Source organism: Antrostomus carolinensis, unplaced genomic scaffold (assembly GCF_000700745.2).
Source record: "Antrostomus carolinensis isolate BGI_N321 unplaced genomic scaffold, ASM70074v2 scaffold13960, whole genome shotgun sequence".
In the NCBI taxonomy this organism is placed as follows: domain Eukaryota; kingdom Metazoa; phylum Chordata; class Aves; order Caprimulgiformes; family Caprimulgidae; genus Antrostomus; species Antrostomus carolinensis.
In genome coordinates, this window is record NW_010289166.1 from 48,680 (window position 1) to 66,179 (window position 17,500).

A 17,500-nucleotide genomic window follows, 5' to 3' on the forward strand; every position below is an offset into this window, starting at 1 on the left:
GTAAACCTTTTGGTTTAAGCTCTAAAAGTCAAATCCTTCCTACTCAGGCTGACTTAGGACCAATGGAATGATAATTAATTTTACAGACAAAATACACTGAAGTTTTGTCACATGTTATTGTACTCTGACATTTAAAAAAATCATAATGAAGAACTACTATTAAATGCTTTTAGTAATCTACTAGTTTCCTCACTTAGAGACCAGCAAAATGGTTAGTTTCTGTCAACACCTGTTTCACAGTAAAATTCTGAATTTTCACAAGCATTTTTGGCACTCTTCTAATTGTTACAGTGCCTGGCATTTTGTTTAAATATTGCCATCTTCTTTCTAGTTATGTCACGGCTTTTTCTGATCTGTCTTTACATTTTGAAGTTTTTCTTAAGCCAAAAGCTGTTGTTTTTGCTGAACAATCAAAACTGATCTTGCATGCATGAGCAACTGTAATCTAACACCATTTTGCAAAGATAGAAAATTGTTCTGTAAAATATGAACTGTGGGTTTGTGTCTAGAGTTGAAGAATATTAAAGGAAAGATAGAGGATTAGGTTTTTTCTATATGTACAGAAATATATTATGGTGAAGATTGGTTATACTTTCCTGAAACCAATGCATATGCTTCCAAATACGCATCTAGTCCACAGCACACAAAGTATAACTTCTTTAGCTATTCAGAATATCTCAAAGGAATTCTAGATAACTGGAGTATCCTCAAATTATTTTAAAAATAAAACAATTCATAATGGATAAACAAAAATGAAGATGAAAATAGCTTTTGAGGCTTTAAGTCATTTATTGCAAGTTATTTGTCACGTAACCCTCAATCCTTTCCGTAATTAGGAAAGTGAAGCAAAGCCAGTGTTTTCTGTCTTAATCCTCCTTTTCTGATGCTCTACACAATATATATATATTTTTTTTTTATTTTTTTTTTAATCAAGCTGCTAGGTAAACCATTTTCTGAGCACAAGAAGTTGGAGTTCACTTAATAAACCAGGCACTCTTCAAAGTTGTCATAAGAACATTACAGAAGTACACACTACTAGACTGAGGTAGTGTACCTTATTAATATTTCATTTTGGTACAATACACTTGCATTAACTCGCTTAACACAGGTACCACATTGTTTCAAGTTAGAGAGCCTAAAACATTGTAACAAAGATTAGACTAAGAGCAAAGCCTTGAAAACTACAGCCATTAGTCCTGTCATCCCCTATAAAGTTAATGGGTTGGAAAAATGGTCAATCTTTAGACTAAAAGTTGATATTTAATTGAAAGAAAATGTTTTTTAATTGTAATGGGGATTTTGCATTAGTGTGAACATGAAAAGGTACTGAAGAACCTAATGCAAGGTTATGTATTGATTTCCATCTTAATGCTAGTGTAAAATGAAGGAATATTTCTATTTCATAAACAACCTCGCCTATTCAGCACCATGACTTCTTATTTGTTTTAAGGGCATAGAAGACAGAATTGAATGACAATAAAAAATAGTAAAATATTCCCAAACATTTTTTCCTGGTGCATAGGACAAAAGCTGTGACGGTGCTGTAAACCCTGACTGACTCTGCACCAGAATTATCAAGATGTTTTACATCGCTTTCACATTTTACAGGGTTATTTGGTTCAGGAAAGCAAGAGCATCTGTAAACCTAGCACTACACTGCCTTAATCAAAATGGTTTTAGTGATCGTGGATTATAACAAGAGACCTGACATAATGGATGTGCAAAGTCTGCCCATAGAATTAGCATCACTATAGCCTAGAAGGATGGATATATTTAGAAAATGTATTTTTTTTTGAAAAAGTAAATGCTTGAGTTAAATGAATTTAAATTCTTAGTATTAATAATACTTAGAACACTACATTGAATTTGGGAGATTTAATTTTCCTTTTAATACAAACTTATGTAAATCAGGTTCTTTTAAATCCTATATAGTTTTCTCCAATAATAAGTCATTATTTTGACATTCCACTTAATGCACTTCTAAACAAAAATTTATCATGAGTGATACCTACCTAAGATTTGCAAGTCAGTATAAGTTACTTCATTTAAAACTGAAAGACAGCATGAAAGATGGAAAAAGCATTGCAAATACTTTATGAAAAGTACTGCTATAATTTTATTATAAAAGTTATTGTGACACTGAGTAGTCATGGTCTGTTTTTAAGGTGCTTCTGTTATATACCCTGTAGTCTACCATTTGTAAACACATCTTTTTGATGTTTCTGCCAACATCCTGGCAACAAAGCAGTGCAATTTCAAATGAGCTAATTAACTTAATTGTTGATGAAGCATGAAACAGTTCATTCACCCTGTTAGCTGCACCATGACAACATAAGAGACTCAGCCCCTGAAGTTACTCATCTATATAAACCTATCTGTAGCTTTCCATTAAGATCTATTGCATGCCAAAATGGGTATGGCTTTTTTGACAAAGATCAGTCCATAAGGTACACAGGTAGAAAATCAGTGCTGTTGATGAAAATTCAAATGAACACAAATACTAGTAACTACTAAAAAAAAAAAAAAAAAGAAAAGCAGAAAACTATTGTAGTTTGAAGCTGTAGTTGAAAAGCAAAAGCTGTGTCACTTAGAATAAGTGTCCTGATTTAGCTAGACAATAGCTAGAAAAACCAGATATGAAAAGTGAAAACTTTTAAAATCACTGTTCAGTCCTGAAAGGTGCAAACCCACCTGTTCCCAGTGCTTTTTTTCTGTGTATCTTATGCACATACAAAAGTAAAGGTAAAAATAAATTAGCAAGTGACAGTTAAATGGTCACACTTAGTCCTTTGTGGCTTTGTGGGGGTTTTTTTATACTATGCAAATTAATTCCCACTATACACAAACTGACAGAATTGAAAATGTGCTTTTTCATACCCCTACTATCCAATATACAATCTAAAGCATCTCTTCAAATTTTCTGAGGCTCCATTTCAGTAAAAGATAATAAGAGGATTAAACACTCTGCTATTGAAAGGCCTGCAAAAGTGTTTGACATGAAAGAAAGGATAAGAATTTGACCCTCTGCAGATAGCCTCGATTATCCAGTTGCTTGGAGTACACAAAAAAAACCCTCTGACATAATTTACAGTAAAACTTTGTTTGCCATCTTTCTCTTTCCCAAAAATAAACAACCGTGTACCAATGAATAAAAATCTACCTACTTTAAAAATTGTCCAAAATCTTCACAAACGCTTTCACAGCCAGGCCATTTGCAAACTCCATGACCATAGAGAGTATGGGAGGCCCCAGTCTCCTCATGTGACGAGCTGTAGCAAAAGAATAAGGCATCAGATTCATCTCAAAAGCTATAATCGTTGGAGGCTGCTAGCGCCTGTCAGGTTACGATCAGTGACAAACAGGTCAAAACAGGTCAATTTAGCTCAGAGCAGTCAGAAAAATTTAATCGTTCTATTGAATAGTTCAACTGCCAAGGCTAGATGATGTTCCAATTAGAGAAGAAATAGAGCCAAAGATGACTGTTAATAAAGGATGAAAAAATAAGATTACAGTATAATACCATATGCTAATTCTGCCATATGACCTTGGTGTAACATTTACCCATAAATAAAAAATATACTCAAAAGTGATCAATTCTGAGAAGAAATATTGAAGATAGACAGTCAGAACTCATGAATATTGTGAATGTTACTACAAAGTATTTGGATTTTCTGATTAAATGTGTATAAAAATAAAGTTGCTTCCATTAATAAATCCTTTTGTTCACAAGTGTTGCTTCCATTAGCTACTTGGCTTCGTAAAACACCCCAGCTGTATTCCGTGTCTTTTTTTGGAACCTCCACAATAGTTTCACCCATGTACCCTTATCAAAGAAATTCAGGGCACTGTCCCATGGAATCGAGTGTCAGCTACGCATCCTGAAGCAAAGAACCACTCTGAGATATAATCACAAAAAGTACTACTATAAAAATATTCAGAGAGCAGTTTTTAAGTAATACAAAATAACAATAGAAAAATGTTCTCACAGTCACGTGAGGACCAGATACACTTAAATTATAGTTCCCCATTATAAATATTAAAATAATTAAATGGAATAGTTATTGGAAAATAAAATTATCTACAATTTAGGTTATGTAGATACAAATTAAGTTTCATCTTATATTGAGATCATCTAGAACTGACTATACTATAGTAGTATACTATACTACTATATTTACTATTTAGTGCTACAGATACTATGTATTCTTGTATGCATTTAATCCATTACTTCAAAATAAAGAACGGTGAAAAAATATCTGTCAATGCATCTGAAAAATTATTTTAACTTTATCGGTATGGTTGAATTCCACTTTATGACACTAATGCCACTGAAAATTTGTATGAAATGTGTCAATTGCATTGCTGTTGTGCATATAAGAAGGAAAATTCAGTGGTTTTCTTCAAAAGCAACAAACAATATGAGAACTGCCTTAATGTACTAATTTTGAAAGCACTTTTTACACTGAATTTTTGCACTGAATTACAGCCTTGACAACTAAGATATATGTGCATTTTCTATGAAACCAGCAGTGTGATTCAACAACTGTCAGATGTGTTAACTCAAATATGAATGAAACTATGCGCCTACAAAAGTGCCCACAATTCTGCATTTACACCTCTAAACCAGCACGCTCTATCCTGGGATTTCTAATTTACTATAAGATCATGTGTTATGAATCCACAGGCAGGTAATTGTCGTTGCATCTGCAAAATTAGACATGGTTACTGATAATGATGCCCATTGATAAACCATTCTGAAAAATCATGTCTCCATGATCTCTTAAGTAATCTGTATTAAGTGCTATTGTGTGATTGGAAGTAACATGACTTATGATGTTAAACAACAGCTTTATGTCAAATGATAAACACAGTTGAAATCTTGTCAGAATTACCTGTCTCGCCTTGCATTCAGAACTGAAGACTGTCCATTCACTACAGAATGATGAGTTATTGGTGGTGATGCTTTGGAAGTGGTGGAGGAGGTAGTAGAGGAGGAATTGTTAGTAGTGAGGTCTAGCCCTCCGTGTTTAATGCCATTGTCTTCCATATTGTGAACTCCAGTCACTTCTTTCCATAACTGCTGAATCTCAGCAGGACTTAAGCCAGCTATAAAATGAAAAAGAACCCCACTAATATAACAAATTAAAGAGTTTCATATAATGAGCTCAGTGTTATTAATGGATTAATGCCAACAATAAAGCTGATGCTGTCTTTCCAGCACAATCAACGTGTAGTAAAACATAAATTCATTTTTCTTCTGTCAGAAACCAGGTAATCTAGCTGTCTTCTCTTGTCTTATAAACAGTCAACTAGAAATCATCAATTTTAATAATATTATACCCCTTCTGAAAATATTGCTCAAGGATCAAAGAGGGAAAACTACAAAGAACTTGCAACTACTTTTTGAAAAGAAAAAAACCAAACCCAATCCTAAATATACTTCCAGACAAGATTTTTGTTGTCTGCCTAATCAATTTCTTGACATGGAAACATAATTCAATGCATCCACAGTGAACTCAGGTTTCATAATTCCTCTTAATCAAACATGTAATGGAAAATAGAAAAACATATTATGCTGAAGCAGAGAAACACTGATACTTTCTTTAAACACTTAACAAGAGCAGGGAGTGGAGGGACAAGACCAAAGGGAGAAAAATCAGAAGATAAAAATGAAATCAATGAGATCATAACAGGTTTAACATTTGAGCAGAATGCATCTGACTCTAATTAAAGACACCCACATATTCATTCGTCCAGTTTAATATTTACAAAAATTGTTCAGTTTAAAAATATGTCTTAAGAGGCAAAACCAAAGCAACTATTTGAAAGAACAAAACCACAACAGTGCAGCACAGATACTGGTGACCGCTTAAGCTCTTCAGTACCATCCAGTGGGACCAGACAAATAGAAAGCCAATGAAACTGACCCATTACAAAGGCTTAAATTATAAGTCTTAAATTAAAGTTGACTTTTGAGTGAACTTCCCAACCTGTATTATGGTAGCATGAAATGTGACCATGAGATTATTTTCCCAGCCTGTATTGCATCAGCATGAAATAAGACTGTGAGACTTTTAGTTCTACAATTCAAAGCCAGGTGCAGAATACCAAGATAGGAGCTTCTCAGATGTATCTCGGATCCTGGCAAAATCCGGGATGTGCCCATGTGAAGTGAAACTTGCCCACCAGATGTTACTATAATTTGTTAGCTAGATTGTATAAAAGCAGGACTATCTCACAGCAAAGATGGAGACCTCACCTAGGAGTTGATACACTGTGAAGGACTTCCCAATTGCCAGGGAAAGGCTCTCCAAATCCTTCACTTTGACAGGGCTCACCAGTTGATTTACAGGATGTGGATGATGATAAGTATTAGGGCAATTGGTGATGTTCCTTTCTTAATCACTATGCTTTCTCTTATGCAGTAATGATTAGGTGCATTACCCTGTTTAATTCTGTACCTTGCTTACTCTTCTTTTTTCCCTGTTTTAAACTAGACTAAAATAAGTTTGTTTCTAGTATGAAGTTGGTGTCTGTGTCCTTTTTTGCCAGCCCTGTCAATTGGCAAAACACCCATGTGCAACTCCCTCTACACAGATGAAATTATATGTTGTGTAGACCATCAAATACCTCCACTATTTTTTTTGTCCAGCCCTACTGTGGAAAACAAATCGGAGGGTTTGGCTAGGAGAAAGAAGACTCCGTCTCACCACTCTCCTGGGGTGATGGGCAGCCTTACGAAATTTTAATTGCTTCTCAAACTTCTCTGCTATATGCACAGTTCTATTCTGGAGTCTAGCCACCAGATCTTTGCGGACAGAGATTAAATTTACTCTATACTCCACTTGTAGCCTGAATACTTGTAGTTTCCAGGATTCACTCTGGGCCACAAATAGCACAAATAGTCTTGTAGAATGTATTCATACATCTATGTTAGGATTGTCTGGCTTGAGTTGAGCACTTTGCACAAAGTCATGAAAAATTCCATTACAATATGCTTTTGCCTGAAATAGACACTCCCAAAACACAGGCAAGAGAAGAGCTGTGAGCATTCTCTTATCTTGCTACCAAACATGCAGCTAAGGTAGGAAATTCAGATTCTGAAAGATGAAGAGTTCATCAGAAATATATATATACCTTCTTCTGTCACTGCCAGTCTAAGTTTGACATCTCTCTTTTGTTGAACACCAAATTAAATGCAGAAAATAATTTGAAGCCTGGAGAGCTCCATGTGAAAGATCTGGTTTCATGGCCAGGCTTTTCAGCCTGACATTGTTTGGGCCAGAGGTATCTTAAATCTAATTCTGTCTTCTGTATCTTGTCTGAAGAAGTGAAAATAAGTAAGACATGCTCATGGTATCTAGACCTGCTGGAAGGTAAAACATTCACAATGCCAATGTTGTCTCAATTAAAATTTTACTCTTTATATTTTATGAAAGAGCTCAATTATTGTCCTTCAGAAAAGGATAAAAATGGATCTATTAATTCAGACTTTTAATTGAGGATAGTTTTGTTTGGTAAACAATATATATTAGAAAGATATAAAGATTGTTTTTCACTGTTTGGCAAATCTGTTTATTAGACAATGTTTTACTTTGAAAACAGGAACTCGGACTACTGAAACAGATTCAACAAAAAATTATGAAAAAGTACAGTAAGTTCCTTAATACTTCTCTATAGCTGTCTCATAACGAAGTATACAAAGCTATTAAAATAGACTAGTATTGATTTGTAGAAATAATTTCCGGAGGTGTGGAAAAAAATTGGTTGGAAGGTATTCTTTTTTTTTTTTTTTTTTTTTTTTTTTAGATATGAAAGGAGCTCATTTTTAGACTACTATTTTGCATCCTGCTTCTCTGTCTTAGATACCAACACCCACTGGCAAACTCAGTTAATGACAAAGTGAAAAAAAATTGATTGGAATGTCAGTATTAAAATTAGAGTTTATACCATATTTGTACAGCAAAAAGCTAGGTTTTAAGTAAGCAAGCAAAGAAGCCAGGCTCTAATTTACTGCATTAGAGAGATGGGTAACAGGGATGATGGCAACACTAGTTGTAATTGTTTAATGAAGGTAAGTAATTACTGCCATGTTCATGAGGTATGTTCCAGCAACACCGCAAATAACCCATTTGAGCATGGTAAATAATAGTTCCCCGCAAATGTAATCACAAATCAAAATGAAAAGTAATGTATTCATTTAGGTGGCATGATATACACTGTACATTATTTACTTCAAAGTCTTCCCTTCCTTCTGCTGTTGAACAAAATAAACTAATTTTGTACTGAAAAAAAATAAAAACCAAGAATAAACCCATCTGTTTGAATAATCAGAGGACAAATTTATCATTGTGTCTTTCAGCAAGAAAATTTTCATCAGAGATCATCAAAGTTTGGGCCCTGGGGAAGTCGAGTAAGAGCTGCCCCAGAAGCTGGGTGAATGAATGAGGGCTGGGAGTGGCTCGAGCAATGGCGCTTCCGATGGGCAGGGTTCTCCTGCCCCTCTGGGCAACTGCTGGGCAGCCTCTGCCTCTGCATGAAGGATGGAGCTGTGTCTCCAGGCCGCCTAATCCACCTAGATTTTTTAAAAATTCAGAAATAAATTTCTCTCTGAGCTCAGGCTGGTTAATTTTATCACTTCTTCAGAGCACTCTGAAAGGCTGCCTTTTAGGATAAAAGGATTAAGGGCAGGCACTTAAAAAGTATAAAGTTAATAAGCGGATTTGTAATTAATTGTAAATTATGGCAATTTTGTAGTTTCTGTGTCTAAAAAAGTCCAACTCCCATTTTACAAGAGACTTGTAAAATGGCTGATAGATATTTTCGTCTGGATGTAAAAGTAGGGTAAGTTTTAATGTTTCATAGGTTGTGACAACCCTCAAAATACCCTTTCCACACTACATTAAAGGAGAAAGGATCAGGAATTGGATCCAGAGTCGGATAAAAATTAGAGAATATAACGAAAAGGGCAAATACTGATTTGATATGCAGTTTACTAACACCAAGAACACTGGGATTTCGAAGTTAGTTTTATAACTCTTTTCACCACTATCTACTTCATTTTCATGTTTGAATAAATACTTAATAAAACTACCACTTACAAAACCCATCCATGCATCTATTTTTCATTTTCCTACATGGTCTGATCAAAACTTAGGGTTTTGGGTTTTGTTGTTTGTTGGGGGGGGTTTTATTGTTATCATTTACAGTCCTTTGTATTTAGCTAGCATCAGTGCAGCCTTACAGGCAATTAACTCCCAGTTAGACACTGGTTTTGGATGTGGCATAGTGAAGATCTTGTCACAAAATAAATGCTAAAACTCTTCTTGTATCTTATTTGCTATACCTAACCATCAAGAAAGCTTTGTAAACATTCCCGTCCTTTAAAGGCAGAAATTATACTTGCAGCAAATACTGTTTATATATGCAAACCTCACAGCTGTACTTAGAAGTTACATTTTTTCATGCTAACAAATGCAAAACTCATGCTCTCTCTGTCACTAATAATTTGTGGTTTATAGGACTCTTGATGACCAATAACTTATAAACACAAATCCCTCTGTTTCTCTCATTGTCCTAGTCATGCATGTAACTCAGCAGTCTAAACGGATGCATATAAGAATACTTGTGTTACACACAAGTAAATCCTTCTGTATAAATATATTATACATCTTGCAGCACAGTGGAAGGAGAAAAACATCCTTTTACCACATCCAGTGTGTATTACTTTAAATAAATTCTGAAGGTTTAATTTGCCACAGAAAATTTGCTAAATTTTATAAGAAAAATAAAGGAAGTTTGATCCTCTTATTTTTATGCAAACCCCAGTGCAGGGACATCTATGTTATACTGCTTGGATTTGCAAATACTGGATATATTTGGATGTATTTGGATGTGTAAATTTAAGATTTACAAGAAAGTCTCAACATATGTGAAGCCCATCAATCTTCATTACATTATTACGAACTGGACTGCATGCTGTACCTTCTTATGAAAGACACAATGTGCTGTAAGAGAACTGCACAGAAAGGACTGTGAGCTGGTCACAACTGTGCATTTGGTTCTCTCTTGCTTAGCATCTTGCTAGAAAGACCTCCCTTCTTACCCTCATCACTCTAACTTCACCATGTCTGGCACAGAGTGAGTGGCCTTTCTGAAGATACAGAGAGTTTTTCCAGGGGAAGCTGTCTTATGTTTTTTAAGTTTGCACATTCATGTAAGGGATATGAAAAATTAAAGTCCTATAAATTAACCTGCGTATCTAAAGGAACCCTACATAACAATAGATATTAGAACTAGGAGAGAAAAATTGATTTGGCTGAAATACATTATAATTTAAAATTATCAAGGCAGAAGCAAACAAGAGATTAATTTACTTTAAAAAGAACAATCCAGATATATTTTAACTTTAAAATTTTGTATTTTTAGAATTTCCTTAGTATCAGTCTTTTTTGTCATGACTTCAGTTATGCTTAATTCTTTGAGTAAAAGAAAGTTGTTAAAAAGAACTGTTTACCAGTTCTCCTAAAAATGTATTTTTATAAGTATTATTTTTTCTACGTTTTTCTACTAGAATTGGATGAATGAGTGTTGCACTAAACTAATAAATATCAGCAGAATTGGGTAGGAGTGCTGAGGGAAATCTGTGGGGATTCCTTAATGTGAGAGAAAACTTGAGGAATTCCTCTTGCAACAGATGGCACAAGAGGAGGTTGCAGAAGATAAAGTGTTCAGAGGGAGGTTGTGTTTCAATTGCTTTTTTCCATCCTGGTCCAATGTGACTTTGTACAAAAGGAAAGCAGCATTACCAGTCTCACATGTGCAAATTCATGAATCAGCTTGCCTCCCCACAGCTATACTCAAATAATAATACTTAGTGTGATAGCTTACTTAGGAATCTCTTGTTGTTGTAATTTTTATGACTTTAGATATGCTTGGGTCATAGCTTTTCCACAAAACAAAATGTATGGAATTTACACATTTATTTGTAAACTCTGCTTTCCAGGGACTGAGGTTTTCAGAGGGTAAGCCTTTCTCACGCCTTTTTTCTATCTTTTTATTTTTTTGTCTTCAATGTTGTCTATATCCTGTGTACTCTGCTTTTGCTCATCTAATTTCTGAAGCTTCGATTTCATAATAGTTATCTGGTGGAGGAACCAGATACATGCATAAAGACCAATTTAATGTAATGTTAGCTGTCATGAACACAGTCTAAACAATGCTTATGGCAGGACTGGAGCATCAGAGATAAGAGTATTGTGTAATTTTTATGACAGACATTTAGCTCACCTCTCTATGGTAACACAAACAGAAAACACACACCTCACAAGTTACAGAGTCCTTAAGATAGGAAGTCTTTTGCCTTATCTTAAAATGTAAGCAGCATTTATCTTCAAGTTAATTTACTTTTCAAAAGTAAAGAAAATTTGGTAATATGAGTAATAAAGTTCTAATAACAGAGTACATTTAAGTGTCATAACAGGAAACTGCTGAAGTTCGTCTGCAAATGGAACAGTTAAAAAAGTTGTGAATTAGAAAATACTCCAATCATATATTACTTGAATACCTTGTGGTAGAGACTGGACAGGAAGAGCAGACTGGCCAGGTGGGATGGAAATGAGTCCCTGACGTTGGAGGTTCAGCAGATGTTGCTGCTGCTGAAGTTGTTGCATCTGGAGGAGCTGCTGCTGGAAGACAAGCTGCTGGGCTGCCAACTGCTGCTGCTGCTGCTGCTACAAAAAGAAGGATGGGAAAAAAAAAGGCAAATGCAGCAAAAAGTAAAGTGTGCATTGAAGGCTAGAAAGCCAAAAATGTAAAATCAACTTCCTTCTTTTTAATCTTAGTTATTAAATAATAATGCTATTTGTAGAATACTCAGGCAGCAAAAATGTCTGAAATTTTCTGTTATATTCATTCAAACTACTAGATGTTAGGGAAAATGGCAAGATACACTTAATGACACACTAAAGGAAAAGGTCAAGAGAAAGTATATAACGGCTGTAACAAACAAAAAAAAAAGCCCAGCTCATGGCAGATTATAACAAATTTATCTATGCTAAAAGTATAACTCTACAGCAGCCTGCGATTCGAAGGCACTCTTGTTTTTCCAATTGACTAAGTTTTGTCTGCAGTGGCCCATGAATGTGGTCTCCAGTGATCTATTAGTAAACTGGGATGTAGCCTTCATTTCACTGGTCTGTTCACTCTCTTTCTTTTCTTGTTGGAATATATTAAAAGGTGCATTGCATTCAAGGCAACCAAGTGCCCTATTATGTAGCAAAAGTCTAAGTTCCAATTCTGTGAGGCATTTCAAGACAAACTGGAGTCTGCAAAGACTCAGGAGGGTATGAGAAGGCAGTCACACTTCAGAGAAAGACAAGCTGCTGTGGAAGACCTTTTCTTTCTAGTTTGGGGAAAAGAGAAACTTCTGATGCGCTCACTGGAAAACAGACTGCATAATGGAGCAAGTCATGTGGATTGCCGAGAGCCTCCGGAGAAATACGGGAGCAATTTCTATCCCGTAGTTGATGGCTGTCTGAAATTCTGTTCACAAATCCAAACAGAAACAAAGCCTCAGGAGGTCACAACTGCTTCCTTGACGTTTGCATAATGGGCAGCTTGAAGACATCGTCTAGGATACCTGCTGATCAATTTAACTACTTCAACATGTTTTGTTTGTATTATGTTTATATTTGATGCAGTTTGCTGACAAGTGCGAGCTAGGCCTGAGAAACCCGCTTGTCAGGTTGATTTATGAGCACATCAAACTGTAACTTTCTACTCGCCACTCCAAACCTACAGTAGCAGTTCATTAATCAGGGGCCTGTGACTTTGAAATCTGTGCTCGATCGCTCTTTTTCAGCCATGGACTAAATTTGCATGCTCTCTGAGCTGTGCCACTGAGAAAAGTAAGGCTCTTTACCCAACACAGATTGCCTGTGAATACAAGATAATCAGTATGGTGTCCACCACACAGCTTCTTTTTTGCACACTCGGCTTCATTAGTGAACATTAGAGGACAGCAGCACTAGACTACTCAAATCCTATGTCTCAGAGAGAGGAGCAGGAGAATTACACCAGTACTGCTATGAAGCCCAGTAAAAACGTAAGAACAAATCTTTGATAGCTGCATTCTCCCTATAGGAAAAAAAATCTAAACTCATCTTGTCTTTTCCAAGCTTCTGACAGCTCAGACCACTACGCATCAGCAAGGGTATTAGCTCCTACCTCTTTTGCTTGCTTTCCTGCATGCTGTTGCTGCTGCTGTTGCTGCTGTTGCTGCTGCTGTTGCTGCTGCTGCAAAAGCTGAAGATGTAACTGCTCTTGCTGTTTCTTGTAAAACTCTTGTAGTTGTTGCTGAATAAACCATTTTGACTTTAATAAATAAAGGCAAAAGTTTCAAGTACTATAAATCTCCTAAACTCTTCTAGATTGGCATATGGTAGCGTAGCCATTAAGAATCACCTCATAACAAAAAAAGTGATTTGAAGAGGCAGATCTACATACATTTTTTTCCAAGGCGGTTCTGAAATTTTCCAATGCAGATTCCAAAATATCCTAAACAGAAGGGTATAGAAAATCTGTATTCTAAAGGGAATGCAAGAGCCAAATTAACTCCTCAAATAACTATACCTAAGTTCCTCACATTTCCTATATAACAAATCAGAAGCTGTACTCATCTACTTGCAAGAAACCTACAAGTCACTAAGGCCAAACTAAGCTGTCTGTTTCTTAGGGGAAAAAAGTAATTAATCTGTCAATCTGTTTAGCAGGATGCTGGATTCACAACTGAAAGTGAATTGCCTGTAATGATCACGGTACTGAATATTAAAGTGTTCAAACATACTGTGATTGAGCTATGACTATGGCAAACAGACACACCATTTTCTGTATGACAGTTAAGCACCCAACCAAAAATCCACTCCACATTACACTGAGGTCCTGATCACTGACACTATCTTTATTGTATGGATAACAAGTTCATGGATTCTTCACTTAGCTGTAAGATTTTGTGCTAAGGGAAAAGCAACCTCCTTCTTTTTAGCCTACTCTGGGACAAATTTTTTGGATGTCAAAACAAAAAAAACTTTTTCCCATGATGAAACAAGCTGCTAAGTTCAAATTTCATAACCGCATACCATTTATGTGACTAAAGGGAGCACTAGTGTTATGAATTTTAAATCAACAATTATCTGCAACTCTATTTGCACTTCCTTTGGCAAGTCTACAATTAAAAGTGCCTAAGCACTTAAAAATTTAAATATCAATTTGTTCGGTATTTGTAATGTATCTGCCACTGCTGCTGCTGCTGGTTTTAGTATAATATTTAATACTTCAAAATACCAATTTCACACTTCTGCAATTAAAACAAGGAATGTAAAGACTGAGAAGTTTCACATTTATTTTCATTCTTTTTGGTGTAATGAACAATGAAATATTACAAAATAAGACTCATAAAATCTAACTGACATTTGTGCGAATGCCCTGTGTTAACAGTCCAAAGCAGGTAACCCACATTACCTGTTGCAACATAACTGCTTGCTGCTGCTGGAGAAGTGCTTGAAGCTGCTGCGGAGACAACACTTGTTGCTGGAGAATCTGCTGCATTTGCTGAGGGGTGATCACCTGGGGAGTCATCATGGCCACTGACACAGGCACCTGCACAGGGAAAGAAAGATATCATCATCAAACATATTTTAGTTCGCCTCCACCACAGCTGTATGTCTTTTTTATTTTGTACCAAAGATGGACCATAATTTTTTACATAATACTTATGACTGCAAAGTTCCAGTTTCAGTCAGAATCTGTTATTTTAAGACCACAGTACTGTGGCACTCTATTTCCAGAGGCATCAGATTCGATCAAACTCAAGCTTTATGTTTTTGATCTCTCAAGTATTCCTGCAAAAAATTTAAGCATTGGCTAGTACAAATGTGTATCTAAAAATAAATGATCACATGGCAGGGCTCTCAACACTTCATAATCAATCACCTTATCAAGTGTCATAATGTTACGAATGGAAAAATCTATTGAGACTTTTTCAAAAGATATGATTAAAACAGACAGCAAAATAAGTATCTTAAAGCAGTAAACGTTTTACACAATAAAGACACTTAGCCTAGAAAAATATTTGCGTAATACATCAGTATAAGAAAACCTTTCTTGCTCGGCTAGTCTTTTAAGGAAGTCTGATTTATACAGGAAAATGCTACAGACACACTGGAGTACAGAGCAAGGGCCACCACCTCAGCCACCCAGTCTCTGCAGAGAGAAACGTTTTCTCAGTCACTCCTAACTGCAAACTGAAAGTTGGGAAACCTTGTCATAAGATTATTAGTTTGTCCACTAAACTCTAATAATGCATTTTTGTGTAGGTGCTGTTTTGGACACGGCTTTATTTTCCATTTGTTATACACTGAGATGAAGTGTGTACATATACATAAACACCCACCTACTACACACATGCTCTCAGGGATATATGTGTGAGTGGGAAAGACAGAGCAAGTACATGTGATTGTGTACGTAAGAAAGAAAAATCCTGTGGAAGAGCCTGAGGTATGTGCTGAGCCGCTGCAGCAGACACAGTGTGAAACCATTGCTCGAACTAACCAGGACACAGTCAAACAGCTGTCAGCAGGCCAGGTTTTCCACCCATGAAAAAGCAGCCACTTGCTTGTATAGCAAAATTCAAATATTTTTTCTGTATATAAAAGCAAGCTGGCATATAAATACTGCTTTGTGAGATCTGTAGGACATTCCAGTCTTCTGTAAATCAGTAAAAATAATATTACTACTAATAAAATAAATCATGAACAAATCTTAAGAGGAAAAACTTTTCTAATATTTCTATGACTTGAATGTATCTCAAAAGACTTTCTATAAATTTAATACTCACAGGAAAAAAGAAATACAAGTCTGCTGAAGTTTCCTTTTAGACAAAATTACTTCATTTAATGTTACACAGAATAACCAATTTTCACACAATTCATCACAGCATAAATTAAGGCCTTAATATATTGACTAATTAAGAGTCTGAAAGTAAAAGTACCAGCCATTACTAAAAAGTATGATAATCTTTTTAAAACAACAAATGAATTTTAAGAATAAAAATTATGAAGGTCTTATTCTAAAATACAAGTGGAAAAGACAAACCAGACTTCCACTCAGAATCAGACACTTGTGGGAAGGAATGTAATCTCAGCTATCACTAGACTCCTTCTATAGTCAATAGAATAAGATTATCACGAGGAAAGTTTATCTGATCTAGTTTAGGCATCTATTTTAGCATGGGATTAATAATTCTCTGAATATGCCTGTCTCTCCCCGTTAAGTGCAGACTCACTCTGAATAGACACCTAACCTTCAGATGGTCAATGTTGCTTTTGTTACACTTTGTGACACCTGGAAGTTTTGTAGTATTGGAAACACCACACCTCTATGCAATGTTTTGTTCTAAGTCTACCCTGCCCTAAAGGCAGGACAAACAATTTTTTACAATTTTGGGATGCATGAACAAAGACTAAAATTCACTGACTGGAGTCAGTGTCCAATTCCCTCTGAAGTCGGTAAGAATTTCCTCTGTCTATGTGAGATCTGAACTTGCCTTCTTGCAACAATTTTGTCTCAGTGATGCTATTCAACTTCCACATGTCACACAGAAATGAGAAGCCAGAGAGGAAGATGGACACCTTCCCTATTAAACCATTACATTTAGCCTTTAAACCCTGCAAGAATTTTCCTAACATGCGTACTATTATGATATATAGCAAATGATGAAGGTATTGCACACTTGCTACTCCACTTCTCCTCTTACCTTTACATCCCCTCTATCTTTCCTGGCTTGTGTATTTTCAAGCACACAAGTGAAAATTATGATCTAAATGGGGTGCAAATCAACTTAACTCTGTAAGAGGCACTGATTTATTCATACTCTGTCCTATAGACTCGAGCCAGTAAGATGTGCAGTAAGACTTGTGCTGCCACAAGAGTCCTCTGTTCCTCAGTCTGAAATACAGATTCCCCTTCACCAGGCATTATTTCTGCTAGCTTTTGTAGTACCTGCTCTGAATCTCTCTGGTGGTGTACCCGCTCTTATATTTGGAGACACATTTGCTTTATGGTACACTCTAAGAACTTTTCAAATTTGTTTTTCCCATATTTTTCAACAGTCACTTTCAACTGTATAGGCTGAAGTAGAGAACCTAATTCACTTGCTTTTCAGGATGATGGACAAAAGCAAGAAAAAATTGACAATAAGAATAATTAGTAAAAATATGTATTTATATAGATACTACTACCTTTAAGGGAATTTAATGTGAGGATTCATATGTTTGTATCATGCCAGACATATATATTCTTTCCCACAGAGAAAGGACAAAGCATTTTGAAAACTGCTTGAATTTTAACTTAGCAAAACATATTAAGCAAAGAGATTCCTCTAATTGTAATTAAGTAATATAAGTTGGTACATTTCACAGCCTCCAGTGATACACCAGACTGC

General features: G+C 35.6%; 1 protein-coding gene across 1 annotated transcript in view; it reads right to left on the bottom strand.

Moving 5' to 3' along the window:
* The window catches only part of LOC104525977 (forkhead box protein P2-like), a 65,618-nt gene that overhangs the window by 46,039 nt on the left and 2,079 nt on the right, over positions 1-17,500 (bottom strand). Inside the window, 5 exon segments of the mRNA XM_010169289.2 lie at positions 3,165-3,269; positions 4,893-5,106; positions 11,567-11,732; positions 13,228-13,356; positions 14,521-14,667. Coding sequence (XP_010167591.1) covers positions 3,165-3,269; positions 4,893-5,106; positions 11,567-11,732; positions 13,228-13,356; positions 14,521-14,640 — 734 coding nt within the window. The 5' untranslated portion in view covers positions 14,641-14,667.